This window comes from Schistocerca gregaria, chromosome 1 (assembly GCF_023897955.1).
Source record: "Schistocerca gregaria isolate iqSchGreg1 chromosome 1, iqSchGreg1.2, whole genome shotgun sequence".
Lineage (NCBI taxonomy): Eukaryota > Metazoa > Arthropoda > Insecta > Orthoptera > Acrididae > Schistocerca > Schistocerca gregaria.
The window spans coordinates 962,542,099-962,564,528 of record NC_064920.1 but is presented as its reverse complement, the minus strand read 5'-3'; the positions used below and the strand labels follow the sequence as shown (position 1 = coordinate 962,564,528).

Genomic DNA, 22,430 nt, shown 5'->3' with positions numbered 1-22,430 from the left:
ATGGTGACATATTGATATCTATGAGGTCTCTATGAGATGGAAAAGTGACAATGGTTGTGAGGCAAACCAGTATAGAATGTTTCAGTTAACCAATATTTTCTACCAGGATTTAAGAAAGACTACTTTTAACAATCAGCATGTCTTGTTGAAACAGTCTTAACATTCTTAGTATATATGATGTCCACTACTGTGCGACTATAGATGTAAATAAGGTAGTGGAAAAATCCTAGGAGAGTGTACATAATTTAGAAGTACAAGGAACAACTCATCAAACAGTGGAAGTATCAAGTCTTAACACTCATGTAAACAAGACTGAAAACCAGCTAGCTTTCGGAAGTAGCCTTCTTTCAAGCCAGAGCCCTCCCTCCCCCTCCTCCTCTAAAAAAGTGCGTGTGTGCTGTCTGCATCGTTTATGTCTGTTGACTATGCCCCACTCTTCAGTGAGTCATTACCTTCCCTTTCAAATTATTTACTGACTACAGATGTGCTTTATGTGACTATCATTCCCTCTGCCATCAATGCTGCCTATGAAATATGTATGCTTGACATTACAAGCTGTGAGACATAATGGTTAAATAACTAATATCCACAGAATTCTCAAGCTTTCGCTTGACAGAAAAGAAAACACCCTCAATATAAATACAAAAGAGGAAATTAATGATGAACCATGACAACACAAACAATGGAGTTCAGTGATACAAATTTAAGACAAGATGGCTTTTAAATGAAAACTTTTACAGAAATATATTCATGCCACTTTCCAAATTTTCATATTCATACTATTTACTACAAAATTCTCTCACATAGTTGTAATAGTGCCATTGTAAAACATGTCATCCTAATTATCTAAAGAGTATGATTTTTTTTATTAATGACAGTAATCTTCAGACTGGTAAAATATGTATTTCTTTCAAAATAATACGAATATACTGCTAATTCTGATATGTTCCATGACTAAAAATTTCTTATTCTTACAATCTTAAAAAAAATCAAACAAAATAAATAAATAAATAATAAACAAACATATACAGTATATACTAACATACATTCAAAGGCTTCAGAAATGCCAGTACCAGCATTGTCAGAAACAAACACCAACCTGTGTGAGCTCAATGGCTAGTTCATTATTACAGTAGCAAATCCTAGGCAGTGTACTATTTAGTACAACAGGTATGGCAAAAAAGATAATTTCACCACAGAAAAAATAAATTTACACTAAAATGCAATTTTCATTAGTTTTATAAACAGTATCACAACCAACACTATAAGGGAAAAATCACATTTTATTTTAAATTGAAACAATGACCCTATGAAACATACAAAATAGTTATAGCATTTGATCACTACAAACACACACATTCAACATCATAAGTAAAAATATACATAACATATTGGAAAGAGACAACATTTAGATGTTCAATAAATTGTATTCAGACTTAATTTCATTTTGAGCAAAATTTTCTTGATGTAAAGCTCACAAAAACATACTTTCAAGAAAAAGCTTGTGTGGCAAGTACTTTGCATTATTTAACCTTCCAGCTGATTCCTAAAATTCTGCAGCTCTTGGAAGATATCAACTGGCAGCTTTATCTCCCTCAAATAAATGTCATATGTAATAATTAGCTTGAAGAGACTGCGTTCTAATGCACTTTTGAGTGCTTGTTTCATTCTGTTGCTTCTTGCTTCCACGTACCTAGTCTTTTTCTGCACAACAAACTTTGGTATTTTTATTACAGCCCTATTTAGATTAACAAGAGAGATTATTATATTAGGAAGGTCTCTGAGAGAAATACCATAATCATCCTCTTTGAAGGATGCTGTTGTAATAAAAGCTAGTCCCTGAGCTGCCCAAATAACAGGGTATGCTTGAGATAAGGCCCAGTGAAGTCTTGAATCTGGGACAACACCACAAAAATATGAAACCACAGTATTTTTGCATATGTAATCTACAATTTGAGTCCAGTATGACTTTATTGCATCAGAAAAAGAAATATTACTACCAAGTGGAGACACGGATTCTTGAACAGACTCATTTAATGACACTAAAGATAAGTTTCGCATGGACACACTGTTAGCTTTAGGTAATGTTAGCTGTGGAATCTCTCTCTTTTGTGAAGACACTCCTCCACCACATTTTTCTCCTGACATTTCCATACAAGCTAAATTGATAAATTCTGTGTATGATTTAATTAGCTTTATGCATTCTGAAATAACCCCATTCCAGTTGTATGGATGACCACCAGGTTGACTTAAAATATATAATTGCTGTCGACGTACCAAGTCTTTCTCTGCTAATAACTTGAGGTCTAAATATGCCAAATTTTGTATTAATGGTAACTGTTGCAGAGCCATGGCGTCTGCAAGTTTAATTTTGTCTGTGTTGCTCTCATTTATTACAATTGGAAACACACATCTTTCAGTAAGATGCAAGTTTAACAAATATTTGCCTGCTGTGACAGCAAAAACATAAAAGAATGTCAGCCCATAAAAGTAAAATACAACCATGACGTTAAAAGATGCATTTCCTGCAATTTTCAAAGACAAGAGGTTTGATATACAATTTCTTAAAGCACTGCCAAAGATTAAATACAAAACGGCAAACATTACAACTGGTGATATACTTCTGATTATTGACTGTTTCAATAGATTGAGAAATTCTTCTTTGATTTGAATTAACCTCAACTGTTGCACAACTGGATATTGTAGAGCATTCGCTTGTAATATACATTCGGTTATGAAAATATATACTCCCACAAACACGCTGCCAACAATGAGGTATAGATTTTCTTCGACCACAGAGCTCCCACCAGTTCCTGTTCTACTGGGGGACCTCTCGTTAATTACCGATAAATAAAAAAACGATGAAAACGTACTAAGCAGTAAAAGTGACAGTGCCAAACAACCATTATGTAAGGTGAGAGTACGCTGAATGCACGATATTCTGTTTGGAGTATAAGGAGTAACGTTTGCAAACTCTGAGCCATGAAGGTATACAAATGAAACCGTACATGTCATCACTGGAATAAAAAATACCCAGGTTTTTGGTGAAACTAGCACAGTTACAGCATCCATCATCCATGTCAAGGGGCTCCAGAAATCGAAGTGAATCACAGCAAGGAAAGCACATGCTAACAATATCTCAAATATTATAGTCCACGTAACTGCTGACAATATTCTTCTAGAACAGATTTTCTTTCCTTCATTCATGTTTTGTTCGAAACTGGCTGGAACACGCGGACATTAACACATTTCTTCAACCCAGCCGGCAAAAACACACCGCCAAACACACAAATTGTATAACGGTTCAACACCCGCCAAAACACTGAAATGTCTGAACGTTGGAGTCAGAGATACAGTAGTTAACAGCGCTTCGGTGAAGCGAGTTTCTTGAACTGTTCTCATAACATAAAAAATTTCAATGTTCACAGAATTCACCTTAAAACTTTTTATTAATTTCTGTCGAACAGTAAGTGTTAATATATTTAAAGAAGCTTATTGCCAGGAAAAACTCAAAGATAACATTTTAAACGGCTTCATCATTGCAATATGGCACTGTAAATAATTGTTTGGCGCTGTCGGAACTGAAGTATTGCGTGTACTACTAGAGAGGTGTGGTGTTTTTGCTGTGAATTTCTGTTATTAGACAATAAAGGTAATTAGCTTGTCATGGAGTAAAAGTAAGACCACGTAATATTTATGCGTGAACATGTCTCATCAAGATGATTTGTTTACCGTTACCAGAAGTTTGAGATCTGTCAACGGGAGCAGTGATTTTTTTGCCAATTGATGTTACGATGCTGAAGTAGTTTTTTTCTTTTCGCAGACCATCGGATTTTCGTGCTGTGAATTTCGCAATGTCTTCGGGGAGACCAATTAAATGTGTTGTGGTCGGAGACGGAACGGTGGGAAAAACGTGTATGCTGATATCTTATACAACAGACAGCTTTCCTGGAGAATACGTGCCCACCGTGTAAGTCAACATTGAAAAACATTCACTGTCTGTTTGTAGGCTGAACGTGTCGTTGCGGATACATAAGTCATTTTATTTAAGGCACAACTTATCAGGCAGCATCATCAGTTTAATAAGAGTTGTAGCTACTATTTGAGGATTTGACATTGGATATTCAATATAATTTCTCGAAAGTAATTAGAAGAACCGTTTTTTTTTTTAAAATTGATTGTGACGTTGACATGCTATCCTGTAGTAACTTAGGTTCAATAGCAGTATGAAAATTTCCATTTATTTTTCCACACTAGTCAGCAAGGATGACTGCGGTGGTGATATGTTTCACTGCTGCTTCAGTACGTAACCAAATTTCTGTTTGCTGGTTCATCTGAATCAGATTATTGTTATGAATATACAGGGTGTTACAAAATGGTACGGCCAAACTCTCTGGAAACAGGTCTCCCACACAAATAAAGAAAAGATGTTATGTGGACATGTGTCTGGAAACACTTACTTTCCATGTTAGAGCTAATTTTATTACTTCTCTTCAAATCACATTAATCATGGAATGGAAACACACAGCAACAAAACGTACCAGCGTAACTTCAAAAACTTTGCTACCGGAAATGTTCAAAATGTCCTCTGTTAGCGAGGATACATGCATCCACCCTCCGTCGCATGGAATCCCTGATGCGCTGATGTAGCCCTGGAGAATGGCATATTGTATCACGGCCGTCCACAATACGAGCACGAAGAGTCTCTACATTTGGTACGGGGGTTGCGTAGACACGAGCTTTCAAATGCCCCCATAAATGAAAGTCAAGAGGTTTGAGGTCAGGAAAGCGTGGAGGCCATGGAATTGGTCTGCCTCTACCAATCCAGCGGTCACCGAATCTGTTGTTGAGAAGCATACGAACACTTCGACTGAAATGAGCAGGAGCTCCATTGTGCATGAGTCACATGTTGTGTTGTACTTGTAAAAGCACGTTCTAGCAGCACAGGAGAGTATCCCATATGAAATCATGATAACGTGCTCCATTGAGCGTAGGTGGAGGAACATGGGGCCCAGTCAAGACATCACCAACAATGCCTGCTGAAATGTTCATAGAAAATCTGTGTTGATGACGTGATTGCACAATTGCGTGCGGATTCTCGTCAGCCCACACTTGTTGATGTGAAAATTTACAATTTGATCATGTTGGAATGAAGCCTCATCTGTAAAGAGAACATTTGCACTGAAATGAGGATTGACACATTGTTGGATGAACCATTCGCAGAAGTGTACCCGTGGAGGCCAATCAGCTGCTGATAGTGCCTGCACACGCTGTACATGGTACGGAAACAACTGGTTCTCCCGTAGCACTCTCCATACAGTGACGTGGTCAACGTTACCTTGTGCAGCAGCAACTTCTCTGATGCTGACATTAGGGTTCTCGTCAACTGCACGAAGAATTGCCTCGTCCATTGCAGGTGTCCTCGTCGTTCCAGGTCTTCGCCAATTGCGAGTCATAGGCTGGAATGTTCCGTGCTCCCTAAGACGCCGATCAATTGCTTCAAAAGTCTTCCTGTTGGGACACCTTTGTTCTGGAAATCTGTCTCGATACAAACGTACCGCGCCACGGCTATTGCCCCGTGCTAATCCATACATCAAATGGGCATCTGCCAACTCCGCATTTGTAAACTTTGCACTGACTGCAAAACCACGTTCGTGATGAACACTAACCTGTTGATGCTACATACTGATGTGCTTGATGTTAGTACTGTAGAGCAATGAGTCGCATGTCAACACAAGCACCGAAGTCAACATTACCTTCCTTCAATTGGGCCAACTGGCGGTGAATCAAGGAAGTACAGTACATACTGACAAAACTAAAATGAGCTCTAACATGGAAATTAAGCGTTTCGGGACACATGTCCACATAACATCTTTTATTTATTTGTGTGTGAGGAATGTTTCCTGAAAGTTTGGTCATACCTTTTGGTAACACCCTGTATTGTGACCATTGCAAGAATTGCAGCTAAATATATTTATCTTTTTGATGGCTATTCTTCATATGTTTTTATCATAATAGTATGCAGTTAAGTCCCGTGAAACATTTGTATGTTCTTAATCTGCTCATGTTTGTTTTCTGATTTGTCCCAAGATGTATGGAATTTATTTATTTATTTATTTATTATTTCTCATGTCTTCAGCAAGTTTTCATGGCAATATTTTTGGCAGACCTACAGTTTGCAACACAGATTTTTCTTCTATAATTACACTTGTGAGAGAGCCTATGAGCCATCTACCTTTCATGAAGTAGATGTGAATACCTTAGTAAAAGGGGTGTGTGACTGTAATAGTAGTTTGCTAAGGAAGGAAAATTAAGTTTCCATTGAATCACAAATACTAACTCAGTCACACTATTGAGAGGCAACTTACTGAACAATCAAATTACCAAATGCACACAGTAGATCAGAAATTTAATGATTTCCGAAAATATTGTTACAGGATTATTTGAGTTTTCCTTTACAATAGGCCAGAGATAACCACAGTTGATCTTCTAATTACAGAAGTTTGTTCTCTCATATCAGACAAAATACACAGTTACAGGTTGCAGTAAATTAAATTGCCATCATCAGATCATGAGCATAGAAAAAAAAATTTACAGGGCCAATCCATTTTGTCATCTGTTCACATTAATTGGACACCACTGTAAAGTACATGAGTGTGCACTTATGGGAAATTCTAATGTCAAACTAACATAAATGCATACAAGTTCAAACTAAACATACCTTAGAGAGATGACATTCCGCTGTTTAGATTCTGAGAGTGCATCCAGTACAGCTGACAATGTCATTTAATCATCAGGTCAGAGGTAAATCATGCAAGAAGTAAATAGAAAGGTTGTTAACCTCTTTGGTCAAAGTTGCATTTGCCTCGAAGAAGGAACTTCATTTTAACTCTGAGGAGTGGCTTTAGTGAAGACTTAAACATACATTTCAAGCAATGTTACAGAATACTACTGTCTCGTCGAAAAGCGAAAACCACTCATTACACACAGAAAATTCGATATTCAGACCCAATTTTGAGCATTATTTGGCATGAAATAAACTCTCTGTGGCAAATGGTATTCGGTTCCCTAATGACAATGCCTGTAAGCTAAATGTTGTTGCATACAAATCATTGGTAACTGAATTTAGACCTAATGAATTTTTCCTGACATTAGTTGAAATGACAGGACCAAAAAAAGAAACTCAAAAGGCAAATCCATTAAATTTATTTAGACAGGCATTGCATACTTACACCAGCAGACATCTGTTTTGCCATGGAAGCTCGTAAGAGATTGCAAAAATTATTAGCTCAAGCAATTGAAATTTTCTGGTTATGGTGTTGTTTCAACGAAAATACTAAAATAATGTGACAGATTGATAACACCTCTCATAAGTTATGTTTGCAGTCAGTCAATGAGTTCTGGAAGACTGAAATATGCTGTAGTGATGTCCTTTATGAAAGTGGAGGTAAGCAAGAGACCTCTAAGTAAGACCCATCTCCCTCCTTCCTATGTTATCACATTTGTATCAGAATGCAGCTTGTAACAGAGCATAGAAACATTTTTTACAATAGTTTTTTTAAAGTGCTGGTCAGTTTGGTTTCTGTAAAATATTCTCCAGAAATAAGGTAATATTTTGTCTCATAAATGTGATTCTGGTAGAACTAAACAAGAACAATCACAATCACCTGTCATCATATCCTCTGACCTTGGCTGTAAGAGCTTTTAGTTTTACTTGGTATTAATATACATGGATGTAATCCTGTCTCAAAAACAGAAAACAGATGGCCACATTAACAAATGATACAATGGGAATAAAACTACACCCAGAGCAAGGAAACATTCAGTATGGTGCACCACAAGGTTTGGTAATTGGACCAGTGTTTATTGATATGTGTAAATGATTTACCACAAACATTTAATGACAAATAAAAAATTAATATATGCTGATGATACGTGTACTGACGAAGGGCTCAGGCACATGCATAATAGACCGTGCTAAGGAAATAGTGGAGATAATATACGACCAGTGTTACAATTGATTCAGAACAACAGCTTATTTACTAATATTACAAGACCTTCTGTTATGGGAATCAAAACAAATAACATACAGATGTACAGAAATTTATAATTGTGCACTTCACAAAATGCTAAAAAGTAATTTGTTGTGACTAAAATATCAGTGAGTCATAATTAGAATTGGTTAGCTCATTCTAATACCAGTAAGTAACAACTTTTTAGGTAGGAAGTAGAATAAGCACATATCCACAGTCATAGGTAAGGCAGGTGCAGACTTGGGTTCATTGGTGAGATACTGCCGAACTGCTATCGGGGTTTGAAGAAGACTGCTTACAAAACATTTATGCATGCCCCCTTAAGCGTGGCTCAGATGTATGGGACCCTTGCAAAATATTACTAACAAGGGATATTGAACATAGAACAGAAGAGATGGTGCGTGATATTTTCTGAATAATTATTAAGTGCTTTTCAGAAATTGGACTCCCCATAAATTTTTAAAAACTCCACTATAGTAAGTTCTGTACAACAAGTAGTGACACCAACAATTGATGTAGCACATGCGGAGTCATTAAATAGGGTTGAATGCTCCAAATTTTTGAGTGTACATATTGCTGAAAACTTGCCCAGACAGAAGCATATTACTGAGCTTCTCAAACGGTTACGTTCAGCTACGTTTGCTCTTTGTATAATTACTAGTCTTGGAAACAGATTAATCAGCTTCCTGACTTATTTTGCCTATTTCCATCCAGTAATGTAACAGAATAATTTTCGGGGCTAACCCATCAATTACAAAGATTGTATTAATTGCACAAAAGCAAGCAGTAAGAATAATACGTGGTGTTCACCTGTATATGTCATCTAGGTACCTCTCCGAGAAGCATTTTAAGTTCACTGTCCCAATACATATATTTGACAATGAAATTTGTCATAAATAATTTATTGAAATTTGAGAAGAATAGTGATGTCCATAGCTACAACACTCTAGGCTAAAATGACCTTCATTGCCCGTTATTAAAACTGTCAGTGGCTCAGAAAGGAGTTCAGAATGGAGTAACAAAAAGTTTGATAATTTGTCCAATAGCATAACATGTCTGACAGTTAGCAAAACAAGTTATAAATCTAACTTAAAATAATTTATCTGGACAACTTCTATTCCATTGACAAATTTCTGCTTAAAAACTGGTAGAGAGAAAAAAAAGTTTTCAACTGTAGTATCTTGTGTAGGACTAAAATAATAATGTACTCTTAAATGTTAATACTAGTCATGTAATTGTATCCTGTAATGACCCTCTCCATACCATTTTAATAAAAGAGTTGCTCAAATGATCTGTGGAACATGTAACTAACTAACTATAAAGAAGTAAATCAAATAGAAAGAAACTTCCACATGAGAAAAGTATATTAAAAACAAAGATTCCAAGACTTACCAAGCGGGAATGCGCCGGTAGATAGGCACAATGAATAAAACACACACACAGAATTTCGAGCTTTCGCAACCGGCGGCTGCTTCGTCAGGAAAGAGGGAAGGAAAAGGAAAGATGAAAGGATGGGAATGACTCTTTACCCTCTCCCTTAAAACCCACATCCTGGGAATGACTCTTTACCCTCTCCCTTAAAACCCACATCCTTTCATCTTTCCTTTTCCTTCCCTCTTTCCTGACGAAGCAGCCGCCGGTTGCGAAAGCTCGAAATTCTGTGTGTGTTTTATTCATTGTGCCTATCTACCGGCGCTTTCCCGCTTGGTAAGTCTTCGAATCTTTGTTTTTAATATAACTATAAAGAAGTTGTGACTTACCAAACAAAAGTGCTGGCAGGTCGATAGACACACAAACAAACACAAAATTCAAGCTTTCGCAACCAACAGTTGCTTCACACGTGGACTGTTTCCCGCTATTATATTCATAACTATAAAAAAGGCTACTTTGAATTGCCACATGGAGATGGAATATCTGAATTGGTAGATGCTTGAAGACAGCTATCATATATATCCCTTATAAGCCTTCTTACAGGCGTTTCAAGAACCAGCATAACCTGAAAAGTCTAAAAATAAAAGTTCAGCCCACTACATATGGCTCCCACAGTGTATTTTTAGCTACAACTTCTGTAGCCAAACCTTCTTTTTGTAAATTATCTTCACGTTTGCTGTACCTTTCCCCATGGCTCCTGTTTTTCTGCCATCAGCGAAAGCTATGTTTTCAACTAAAATAGTTTTTATCAACAGCTGAAAAATAAGTTTCATTTCAAATCACGTGATCGGTAGTCTAGGAATCCACTATCCAGTAGTATCTATTCAATGTAACTGTGCTACAGGAAGCCCTCGTACGAACAGCTCCTTGCTGCTTTTGCTCTCTCTTAAACTTCCCATTTTCAAGGCAATGTATGGATATGTGGCTAACCTCGTAACCGTTTTAACAAACAAAAGGACTTTTTTATGTTGCTTAACCTTGTTTGTTCTTGTCCAGTGTTGTGATATTCAATAAATGGTGTTTTTTTATGGTACCTTCGATTACCGGTATTAGCTTTCAAAAACATAATAGAATGTTTATCTTCATTATATTCATGACGTATTGACATAATATATATGCCAATTTTTATCACCTTCATCAAGCTTAGTTATAATCCACAAATCTGAATCTATTTGAATAATTAATTTTCATTTGGTATGACCAAGAAACATAATTCATTCCATTTAGTTTCTCAGCACAATTTCTTTTCTCCGTCATCTCCATATATTTCGAAAATCGTCTACTGTTGTTAAAAGATCATATTTTCTTTCCAGTAAAATTCCGAACTCAGCTTGACATCAGTTAATGTTCTCCAAATGCATCACATAGAAATGCTCATTCGGTATTAGGAAATGTTTCATTTTTGCCACATGTAGTAGGTTAAAAAGTTTTTGAAGATATCCATGGGTTTTAGAATCTTTGGCAAGGCTGTTTTGAACCATAGTGCTGTGATCAAGATGGCAAAAGTAACTGGAAATTTCAGTATGCTGTGGCCGTCTTGTTTGTTAAATACTGTTGTCGGTGTGGCCTTGTGTCTCTGGCCTTCTGAAAAAAATTACTGTGTGCATGCTATTAGCTACAAATATAGTGAAATAGACTCTTCATATCATAATCAGTAACACTTTATTAAAACGCACAGGGAGTTGGTTAATGATAAATGCTAGATCAAAGCATTTTACATGGGAGTAGAATTGATCCAACAAATAAAACAGGCAGTAGCCAAAAGCAACTCCATCACTAATTAACAGTGGAATTCTAAAATTATTCTAAGAGTAAGCAAGCATCATAGATTACAGCACTTCAGACACCTGGTGCAGAAGCACTTTGATGTAGTTACAAAATTATGTGCAAAACCCACAAGCCTTGCACTACACTGTAGTGTAATTTCTCTCTGCTATATGGGCCCCCATCAGAAAGGAGAGCATTGTTTGTCCAGATGGCGTCTTTGCATTGACAGTCATGGGAACCGGTGGTGATGAAGCAGTTGGAACTGGGTTGGGATTGTGCTGTTTTGTTCTCATTGGATTTTTTCTTGAAAGAGGTGTGTAGGTTTCAGCAGTTCAGTGAGACAGTAGTGCTTTTGCCATTGACAATAATGTCGAGGGTGTGGTCTCTGCGCAAACTGTAATGCTGGGTTATATGACCAAGAAGGTAACAAATGCATAGTGAATCATGAGACAGAAACGGGCTCCATCAATGTGTCCGTCATGTCAAACGGGAGTCCTTTTCTGTGATACATTCTGGCTAATTTAACCACATTGTAGTCACTAGTGTTGGTGTGGCCTTGAGTCTGTGACCATCTGAAGAAATTACTGTGTGTGAGTACTGTTAGTTGCCAATACAGTGAAAGAGACTCTTCATGTCAGAATCAGTAACACTTTATTCAAATGCACAGAGAATTCGTTAATAAAAATGTTAGATCGAGATATTCTCCATGGAAGTAGAAGAATCAACCCAACAACTAGAACATGCAATAGTCAAAAGCAACTCTGTAACTAATTAACAACATAATGCTAAAACTGTTCTAGGAGTAAGCACACAAGCATCATGGAATACAGTTCCTCTGATGGCTGGCATGGAAGCACTTTGACAGCATTACAAAATTACATGTGAAAGCCAAACAAATTGCACTGCACTGCAGTATCACTTGTGTCTGCCACAGAATTTCCCCTGACAGATTGTTTCCTGTGAGGGTTCTGACTGAGTAAAGTACTTGTGATTGGGCATTGGTTCCTTTGGATAGAGAGGTCAGAGAGGTTCCTATTGATGGCATAGTCAGTAGCTGTGGAACTTTTGCTCAGTTGAACAAGGATGAGGAAGGAAATAGCATGACCTATTCAAAGAAACCAGCCTGTTTTTTACTGAAATATGTGGGACCTGGGAATCTCAAAACAGATGTAGGAAAAACATGGGTTTCTCATCAAGTGATTTTAATTGGAAATGGTGGCTAATAAAGTTCAGGGCATGGCTGAAACACATCGGGAAATTTGAATTTTTAATAGGTAGCAGATGAATTTATACAAACTATATAAAGATCCCCATGAACCATGGACCTTGCCGATGGTGGGGAGGCTTGCGTGCCTCAGCGATACAGATGGTCGTACCGTAGGTGCATCCACAACGGAGGGGTATCTGTTGAGAGGCCAGACAAACGTGTGGTTCCTGAAGAGGGCAGCAGCCTTTTCAGTAGTTGCAGGGGCAACAGTCTGAATGATTGACTGATCTGGCATTGCAACATTAACCAAAACGGCCTTGCTGTGCTGGTACTGCGAACGGCTGAAAGCAAGGGGAAACTACAGCCGTAATTTTTCCCGAGGACATGTAGCTTTACTGTATGATTAAATGATGATGGCATCCTCTTGGGTAAAATATTCTGGAGGTAAAATAGTCCCCCATTCGGATCTCCGGGCGGGGACTACTCAGGAGGATGGCGTTATCAGGAGAAAGAAAACTGGCGTTCTACGGATCGGAGTGTGGAATGTCAGATCCCTTAATCGGGCAGGTAGGTTAGACAATTTAAAAAGGGAAATGGATAGGCAGGAGGAACAAGACTTCTGGTCAGGTGACTACAGGGTTATAAATACAAAATCAAATAGGGGTAATGCAGGAGTAGGTTTAATAATGAATAGGAAAATAGGAATGCGGGTAAGCTACTACAAACAGCATAGTGAACGCATTATTGTGGCCAAGATAGATACGAAGCCCACACCTACTACAGTAGTACAAGTTTATATGCCAACTAGCTCTGCAGTTGATGAAGAAATTGAAGAAAAGTACGATGAAATAAAAGAATTTGTTCAGATAGTGAAGGGAGACGAAAATTTAATAGTAATGGGTGACTGGAATTCGAGTGTAGGAAAAGGGAGAGAAGGAAACATAGTAGGTGAATATGGATTGGGGCTAAGAAATGAAAGAGGAAGCCGCCTAGTAGAATTTTGCATGGAGCACAACTTAATCATAGCTAACACTTGGTTTAAGAATCATGAAAGAAGGTTGTATACGTGGAAGAACCCTGGAGATACTAAAAGGTATCAAATAGATTATATAATGGTAAGACAGAGATTTAGGAACCAAGTTTTAAATTGTAAGACATTTCCAGGGGCAGATGTGGACTCGGACCACAATCTATTGGTTATGACCTGTAGATTAAAACTGAAGAAACTGCAAAAATGTGGGAAATTGAGGAGATGGGACCTGGATAAACTGAAAGAACCAGAGGTTGTACAGAGTTTCAAGGAGAGCATAAGGGGACAATTGACAGGAATAGGGGAAAGAAATACAGTAGAAGAAGAATGGGTAGCTCAGAGGGATGAAGTAGTGAAGGCAGCAGAGGATAAAGTAGGTAAAAAGACGAGGGCTGCTAGAAATCCTTCGGTAACAGAAGAAATATTGAATTTAATTGATGAAAGGAGAAAATATAAAAATGCAGTAAATGAAGCAGGCAAAAAGGAATACAGACGTCTCAAAAATGAGATCGACAGGAAGTGCAAAATGGCTAAACAGGGATGGCTAGAGGATAAATGTAAGGATGTAGAGGCTTATCTCACTAGGGGTAAGATAGATACTGCCTACAGGAAAATTAAAGAGACCTTTGGAGAGAAGAGAACCACGTGTATGAATATCAAGAGCTCAGATGGCAACCCAGTTCTAAGCAAAGAAGGGAAGGCAGAAAGGTGGAAGGAGTATATAGAAGGTTTATACAAGGGTGATGTACTTGAGGACAATATTATGGAAATGGGAGAGGATGTAGATGAAGACGAAATGGGAGATACGATACTGCGTGAAGAGTTTGACAGAGCACTGAAAGACCTGAGTCGAAACAAGGCCCCCGGAGTAGACAACATTCCATTAGAACTACTGACGGCCTTGGGAGTCATGACAAAACTATACCAGCTGGTGAGCAAGATGTATGAGACTGGCGAAATACCCTCAGTCTTCAAGAAGAATATAATAATTCCAATCCCAAAGAAAGCAGGTGCTGACAGATGTGAAAATTACCGAACTATCAGTTTAATACGTCACAGCTGCAAAATACTAACGCGAATTCTTTACAGACGAATGGAGAAACTGGTAGATGCGGACCTCGGGGAGGATCAGTTTGGATTCCGTCGAAATGTTGGAACACGTGAGGCAATACTAACCTTAGGACTTATCTTAGAAGAAAGATTAAGAAAAGGCAAACCTACGTTTCTAGCATTTGTAGACTTAGAGAAAGCTTTTGACAATGTTGACTGGAATACTCTTTTTCAAATTCTGAAGGTGGCAGGGGTAAAATACAGGGAGTGAAAGGCTATTTACAATTTGTACAGAAACCAGATGGCAGTCATAAAAGTCGAGGGGTATGAAAGGGAAGCAGTGGTTGGGAAAGGAGTGAGACAGGGTTGTAGCCTCTCCCCGATGTTATTCAATCTGTATATTGAGCAAGCAGTAAAGGAAACAAAAGAAAAATTTGGAGTAGGTATTAAAATTCATGGAGACGAAGTAAAAACTTTGAGGTTCGCCGATGACATTGTAATTCTGTCAGAGACGGCAAAGGACTTGGAAGAGCAGTTGAACGGAATGGACAGTGTCTTGAAAGGAGGATATAAGATGAACATCAACAAAAGCAAAATGAGGATAATGGAATGTAGTCAAATTAAATCGGGTGATGCTGAGGGAATTAGATTAGGAAATGACACTTCAAGTAGTAAAGGAGTTTTGCTATTTAGGAAGTAAAATAACTGATGATGGTCGAAGTAGAGAGGATATAAAATGTAGACTGGCAATGGCAAGGAAAGCGTTTCTGAAGAAGAGAAATTTGTTAACATCGAATATAGATTTATGTATCAGGAAGTCGTTTCTGAAAGTATTTGTTTGGAGTGTAGCCATGTATGGAAGTGAAACATGGACGATTACTAGTTTGGACAAGAAGAGAATAGAAGCTTTCGAAATGTGGTGCTACAGAAGAATACTGAAGATAAGGTGGATAGATCATGTAACTAATGAGGAGGTATTGAATAGGATTGGGGAGAAGAGAAGTTTGTGGCACAACTTGACTAGAAGAAGGGATCGGTTGGTAGGACATGTTTTGAGGCATCAAGGGATCACAAATTTAGCGTTGGAGGGCAGCGTGAAGGGTAAAAATCGTAGAGGGAGACCAAGAGATGAGTACACTAAGCAGATTCAAAAGGATGTAGGTTGCAGTAGGTACTGGGAGATGAAGCAGCTTGCACAGGATAGAGTAGCATGGAGAGCTGCATCAAACCAGTCTCAGGACTGAAGACAACATCATCATCATCATATAAAGATACGAACTGACAACTTAATTCATGGAATTAATACTAGATATAAAAATCTATGTAAAGATGTCAAGCCATGTACTTTGCTGCAGAAAGATTTCTGTTATTCAGAAACATACATTTTCATTAGGTTGTCAGCACCTGTACTAACATAGGCTACGAATAGAGCTCAGTTTAAGAGAAGGTTAAGGATTTATTGGTGGTCAAATCCTTTGTCTTAGTAGAACCAATTGATATATATTTTAGTTATATCGGATAAAAGGAGCATTTTGTTAAATCTGACACACACACGTCTTCAATATAATATGATCTGTGCAAAGAAGTGTTGTAAACTGTGCTTAGTTTGATGATGAGTGATTACAGTAGCTTAAGAATTATCTTTTGTATTTCAGTATATGTTTAGGGCAAGTTTGCTATTACATCTTAAATATATCTATGTTTAATGTTTTTTACGTATCCCACAACTATGAGAACCATTTTACTTATGAACAGTACACTGTGCAGGGAACATTAGCATCTCTCTATCTCTCTCTCTCTCTCTCTCTCTCTCTCTCTCTCTCTATCCTTTTTAAGGAAAGTTCTGCAAGAATGTAAATAATTTACTAGTAAATGAGGTCACTCGCCATACATTAGAAGGATTGAGTTGTGGAAAAGAAAGAAAAATATGGTATCTTTCGGACCAATTTATTGAGGCAGCAGGTGTGCGGGATAGGAATGAGCCATGGTGTGGGGAAGGGGCGGGGCAGCAGGTGCTGCAACACATGGCTCTGGAGGCACTGAGTTTATGAGGTGCATGATGACATGGAGGACAGGACAAAAGAAAGTGAGGCTACTTGGTTTAGGTAGTAAGTGCAGCGAGTTAGCAGAGGTCGAGGACAGGAGGATTATGGCAACAACGGATGTGTTGTACAACACCCATCTAAGTAGTTCAGAAATCTGATGCTGAGGAGAGGGAGGGAAGGGAAGAGGATCCAGATGGCACAGATTGTGAATCATCCATGGAACTGGAGCCTATTTTGCTCAGCAGCTGTTCGGCAAGTAGGTGGCCGACTCTGCTTGTGGCCGCAGTATATCTGTGGTTGGTGATCTTGGTCACGTAAAATGCTGTGCAGAAATTGCATCAGAGCTGGTATAAGTCTCACACCTGTGTCTTCCAAACGGTACATCCGTATGGTAAGGGAGTGGGAGTGGCGTAGGGATGTACCAGGATATTGTGTAGGTTTGGTGGGTGGTGGAATCTGCTTTAGGAGGGGAAGGAAGAATTGTGGATAGGATGCCCTTCATTTCCGGGCACAAAGATAGTCAAAACCCTAGTGAAGTTTGTGATTCAGTTGCATCAGTCCTTGATGATATTGGATGATGGGGATGTGAGGGGTGCTCCGGTGCAGCTGGTTCTTGGGGCTGGCAGGAGGATTAAGGCTGATGGCAAGAGAAATCTGTTTGCAGACTAGGTTTGGGGAGTAGTCTGTGAAGGCCTTTGTGAGACCTTCAGCTTATGGGGAAAGGTAATTCTCGTCATTAGAGATAGGCCTTCCATAGGTGTCAAGCTGTCTGGGAGATTTTTGGGGTGGAAGGGATGATAGCTGCCAAAATGCAGATACTGTTGTTGGCGATTTTGATGTGGATGGAGGTGGAATTGGGCCAATAGAGAACTGGAGGTCAACATCCAGGAAGGTGGCACATATGACGGAAGAGAACCAGGTGAAACGAGTGGGAGAGGTGTCGGGGCTGTGGAGGAATGAGGCTAGAGTCACTAACCTGAACCAGTTGGTAGCGAGAAGTGTTTCCAAGTAGGTATCCAGGTGATAATAGTGTAAGGACGGTCAAGAGTCAGCGAAGGAAGTGTTCTGTTCTTTAACATGAGACTCTAGGCTATGAGCAGTTGGTTGGAGTTGTTGGTTGACAGGAAGGGAGATTCTTTCAGTGGGAGCACAGTAAACAGTTAAAATGGGCATCCATGATTATTGAATTGATGGATTTTGGGAAGCCAGTGCAATGTGCTTGTGGAAGAACATTGGGGTGATGAAGGAGATGGATTCAGGGGAAAGATTCTAGGAGGTCAAAGGTTTTGAATGGATAATGAAGATTATGTTTGACTTCTGTGATGGAAATCTTTCCTCTTAACCAATCTTCTTTCTCACTCCAACTAACCCCCCCCCCCCCCCACCACCACCACCCTCAAAGAGAGAGAGAGAGAGAGAGAGAGAGAGAGAGAGAGAGAGAGAGAGAGAGAGAGCGAGAGCGAGAGCGAGAGGATCCCCCTCACATCCAACTCCTACACAGTTCCATAAGTCCAACAGTTTTGTAGGTTCTCAATATTCATGCACCCAACAGTCCTGGATGACTCATTGTAGCTGTTTATTTTGCTCCCATTGCAACAATCTTCACTCTGGTTGACGTTACATCTCCAACTTATTGCTTGAAACTTAGCCACTCATATTAAAATTATGAACCACTTCCTTCACCAACTATTGACTGTCTTCACACTGTTACATCTGTATTCCTTTTCGTCATCACTCTTGATGACACCTTCCTGTACATCACATCTGCCATGTCCATAGCCTTGCTGTTTATAAATACTAGTTATCCCAGCGTCTTTCTGAATCCAAACCCATTAATGATTTCTTCTACATCTGACCAGCTATATCCTCACCCATAAATACTTCTCCTTTCAGGGGGAGATATGTAAATAAATCCACTGCATGGCCATCTGCAAGACAATCTCGTATGTCAATCTGTTCGTGGGACACCTAGAGCAGACATTACTAGCCTCGTAAAACCCCTAATCCATCATATAGTTAAGGTTCACTGACAGTATCTTCATGATCTGGATCCAAGGCCAAACCATACTATCCTCAATCCTCCACAGCCTCAACTCCACCACATCTTTGTTGCACCTGGACCTCCTCAGCCCAGTGTGCCACTTTTCTGAACATTGACCTACACCACTCCGATGGTTCCATGCATACCTCTACCCACATCAAACCCATCAGCTATCAACATACCTGCATTTTGACAGCCAGCTTCCCTCCCATATAGCCTCGACATCCTTATATATACACTCGTGGAAATGGAAAAAGGAACACATTGACACCGGTGTGTCAGACCCACCATACTTGCTCCGGACACTGCGAGAGGGCTGTACAAGCAATGATCACACGCACGGCACAGCGGACACACCAGGAACCGCGGTGTTGGCCGTCAAATGGCGCTAGCTGCGCAGCATTTGTGCTCCGCCGCCGTCAGTGTCAGCCAGTTTGCCGTGGCATACGGAGCTCCATCGCAGTCCTTAACACTGGTAGCATGCCGCGACAGCGTGGACGTGAACCGTATGTGCAGTTGACGGACTTTGAGCGAGGGCGTATAGTGGGCATGCGGGAGACCGGGTGGACGTACCGCCGAATTGCTCAACACGTGGGGCGTGAGGTCTCCACAGTACATCGATGTTGTTGCCAGTGGTCGGCGGAAGGTGCACGTGCCCGTCGACCTGGGACCGGACCGCAGCGACACACGGATGCACGCCAAGACCGTAGGATCCTACGCAGTGCCGTAGGGGACCGCACCGCCACTTCCCAGCAAATTAGGGACACTGTTGCTCCTGGGGTATCGGCGAGGACCATTCGCAACCGTTTCCATGAAGCTGGGCTACGGTCCCGCACACCGTTAGGCCGTCTTCCACTCACGCCCCAACATCGTGCAGCCCGCCTCCAGTGGTGTCGCAACAGGCGTGAATGGAGGGACGAATGGAGACGTGTCGTCTTCAGCGATGAGAGTCGCTTCTGCCTTGTTGCCAATGATGGTCGTATGCGTGTTTGGCGCCGTGCAGGTGAGCGCCACAATCAGGACTGCATACCACAATCAGGACTGCATACGACCGAGGCACACAGGGCCCACACCCGGCATCATGGTGTGGGGAGCGATCTCCTACAGTGGCCGTACACCTCCGGTGATCGTCGAGGGGACACTGAATAGTGCACAGTACATCCAAACCGTCATCGAACCCATCGTTCTACCATTCCTAGACCGGCAAGGGAACTTGCTGATCCAACAGGACAATGCACGTTCGCATGTATCCCGTGCCACCCAACGTGCTCTAGAAGGTGTAAGTCAACTACCGTGGCCAGCAAGATGTCCGGATCTGTCCCCCATTGAGCATGTTTGGGACTGGATGAAGCGTCGTCTCACGCGGTCTGCACGTCCAGCACGAACGCTGATCCAACTGAGGTGCCAGGTGGAAATGGCATGGCAATCCGTTCCACAGGACTACATCCAGCATCTCTACGATCGTCTCCATGGGAGAATAGCAGCCTGCATGGCTGCGAAAGGTGGATATACACTGTACTAGTGCCGACATTGTGCATGCTCTGTTGCCTGTGTCTATGTGCCTGTGGTTCTGTCAGCGTGATCATGTGATGTATCTGACCCCAGGAATGTGTCAATAAAGTTTCCCCATCCTGGGACAATGAGTTCACGGTGTTCTTATTTCAATTTCCAGGAGTGTATATTAAAAACAAAGATTCCAAGACTTACCAAGCGGGAAAGCGCCGGCAGACAGGCACAATGAACAAAACACACAAACACACACACACACAATTACTAGCTTTCGCAACCGATGGTTGCTTCTTCAGGAAGGAGAGGGAAAGACGAAAGGATGTGGGGTTTAAGGGAGAGGGTAAGGAGTCATTCCAATCCCGGGAGCGGAAAGACTTCTCTTAGGGGGAAAAAAAGGACAGGTGTACACTCGCGCGCGCACACACACACGCACACATATCCATCCGCACATACACAGACACAAGCAGACATATTTAGGCAAAGAGTAAGGGCAGAGATGTCAGTCGAGGCGGAAGTACAGAGGCAAACAAGTTGTTGAAAGACAGATGAGGTATGAGCGGCGGCAACTTGAAATTAGCGGAGGTTGAGGCCTGGCGGATATCAAGAAGAGAGGATATACTGTAGGGCGAGTTCCCATCTCCGGAGTTCGGATAGGTTGGTGTTGGTGGGAAGTATCCAGATAACTCGGACGGTGTAACACTGTGCCAAGATGTGCTGGTCGTGCACCAAGGCATGTTTAGCCACAGGGTGATCCTCATTACCAACAAACACTGTCTACCTGTGTCCATTCATGCGAATGGACAGTTTGTTGCTGGTCATTCCCACATAGAAAGCTTCACAGTGTAGGCAGGTCAGTTAGTAAATCACATGGGTGCTTTCACACGTGGCGCTGCCTTTGATCATATACACCTTCTGGGTTACAGGGCTGGAGTAGGTGGTGGTGGGAGGTTGCATGGGACAGATTTTACACCGGGGGCGGTTACAAGGGTAGGAGCCAGAGGGTAGGGAAGATGGTTTGGAGATTTCATAGGGATGAACTAAGAGGTTATGAAGGTATGGTGGACGGCAGAAAGACACTCTTGGTGGAGTGGGGAGGATTTCATGAAGGATGGATCTCATTTCAGGGCAGGTTTTGAGGTCTGATCCAGTCCCGGAAAGTATCCTGTCACAAGTGGGGCACTTTTGTGGTTCTTCTGTGGGAGGTTCTGGGTTTGAGGGGATGAGGAAGTGGCTCTGGTTATTTGCTTCTGTACCAGGTCGGGAGGGTAGTTGCGAGATGCGAAAGCTGTTTTCAGGTTTTTGGTATAATGGTTCAGGGATTCCTGACTGGAGCAGATTCGTTTGCCACGAAGACCTAGGCTGTAGGGAAGGGACCGTGTGATGTGGAATGGGTGGCAGCTGTCATAATGGAGGTACTGTTGCTTGTTGGTGGTTTTGATGTGGACGGACGAGTGAAGCTGGCCATTGGACAGATGGAGGTCAACGTCAAGGAAAGTGGCATGGGATTTGGAGTAGGACCAGGTGAATCTGATGGAACCAAAGGAGTTGAGGTTGGAGAGGAAATTGTGGAGTTCTTCTTCACTCTGAGTCCAGTGATCACATCTTCATGATCTGTACCAGTTATTAGGCTTTCTTCCTGTTCCATAAAAATGATTGTTTGAATGCCTCTGTGTATGCAGTAAATATCTTATCCTCATGATCCCTATGTGAGCGATATATAGGGAGTTGCAGTATGCAGGGTGTACATAAAGTCCGGGAACACTTTCAATTATTTATTGCACAAGAACGAAATCGTGCATACTGCATTTTGAAGAGAAACTCTGAAAGTTTGTTGTTTTTGTGTGTGTGTTTTATATATATATATATATATATATATATATATATATATATATATATATATAAAACAAACATTTGATATGCGAACCATGAGTGACCCAGCAGATGTCAATATGGTAATTGAATTCTTGCCATAACCCCCCCCAGCATGGCATCGTCGACTGTATCAGTCACTTCCCATATTCTCTCCTTGAGCTCTGCTACATCATATGGTAGAGGCGCGGTACATGCACCAGATTTTTAATGTGTCCCCACAGAAAAAAGTCACATGGAGTGAGATCTGGTGATTGGGAAGGCCATTTCATGAAACACCTATCCCCTTCTGTATCACGGCCAATCCATCAATGCGGCAGCTCCATGTTCAGGTACCCACGAACTTCACGATGAAAATGGGGTGGAGCCCAACGTGCTGAAAGATGAACGGAGAGTCCAATTGTATTTGAGGAATCAGCAATTGCTGCAACATGTCCAAGTAGGAGTA

At 40.7% G+C, this 22,430-nt stretch overlaps 2 protein-coding genes across 3 annotated transcripts in view; one reads left to right on the top strand and one right to left on the bottom strand.

Annotated features, from left to right (window-relative positions):
• Positions 1–688: 688 nt before the first annotated feature.
• On the bottom strand, positions 689–3,386 carry LOC126276381 (nucleoporin NDC1). Its single transcript, XM_049977271.1, has one exon. It carries the CDS (start codon positions 3,205–3,207, stop codon positions 1,528–1,530), a length of 1,680 nt encoding a protein of 559 aa, XP_049833228.1. The 5' UTR covers positions 3,208–3,386; the 3' UTR covers positions 689–1,527.
• Positions 3,387–3,561: 175 nt separating this feature from the next.
• Positions 3,562–22,430, top strand: part of LOC126276397 (ras-related C3 botulinum toxin substrate 1) — a 101,286-nt gene continuing 82,417 nt past the window's right edge. For both annotated transcript variants that reach the window (XM_049977273.1, XM_049977272.1), the window contains exons 1-2: positions 3,562–3,652; positions 3,824–3,970. In XM_049977273.1, the coding sequence (XP_049833230.1) occupies positions 3,855–3,970 (116 nt within the window). In that variant the 5' untranslated portion in view covers positions 3,562–3,652; positions 3,824–3,854. The remainder of the gene's footprint in view (positions 3,653–3,823; positions 3,971–22,430) is intronic.

Bases quoted from the DNA above. Each gene is read 5' to 3' on its own strand.
- LOC126276381 (XM_049977271.1), bottom strand. From the start codon at position 3,207: ATGAATGAAGGAAAGAAAATCTGTTCTAGAAGAATATTGTCAGCAGTT.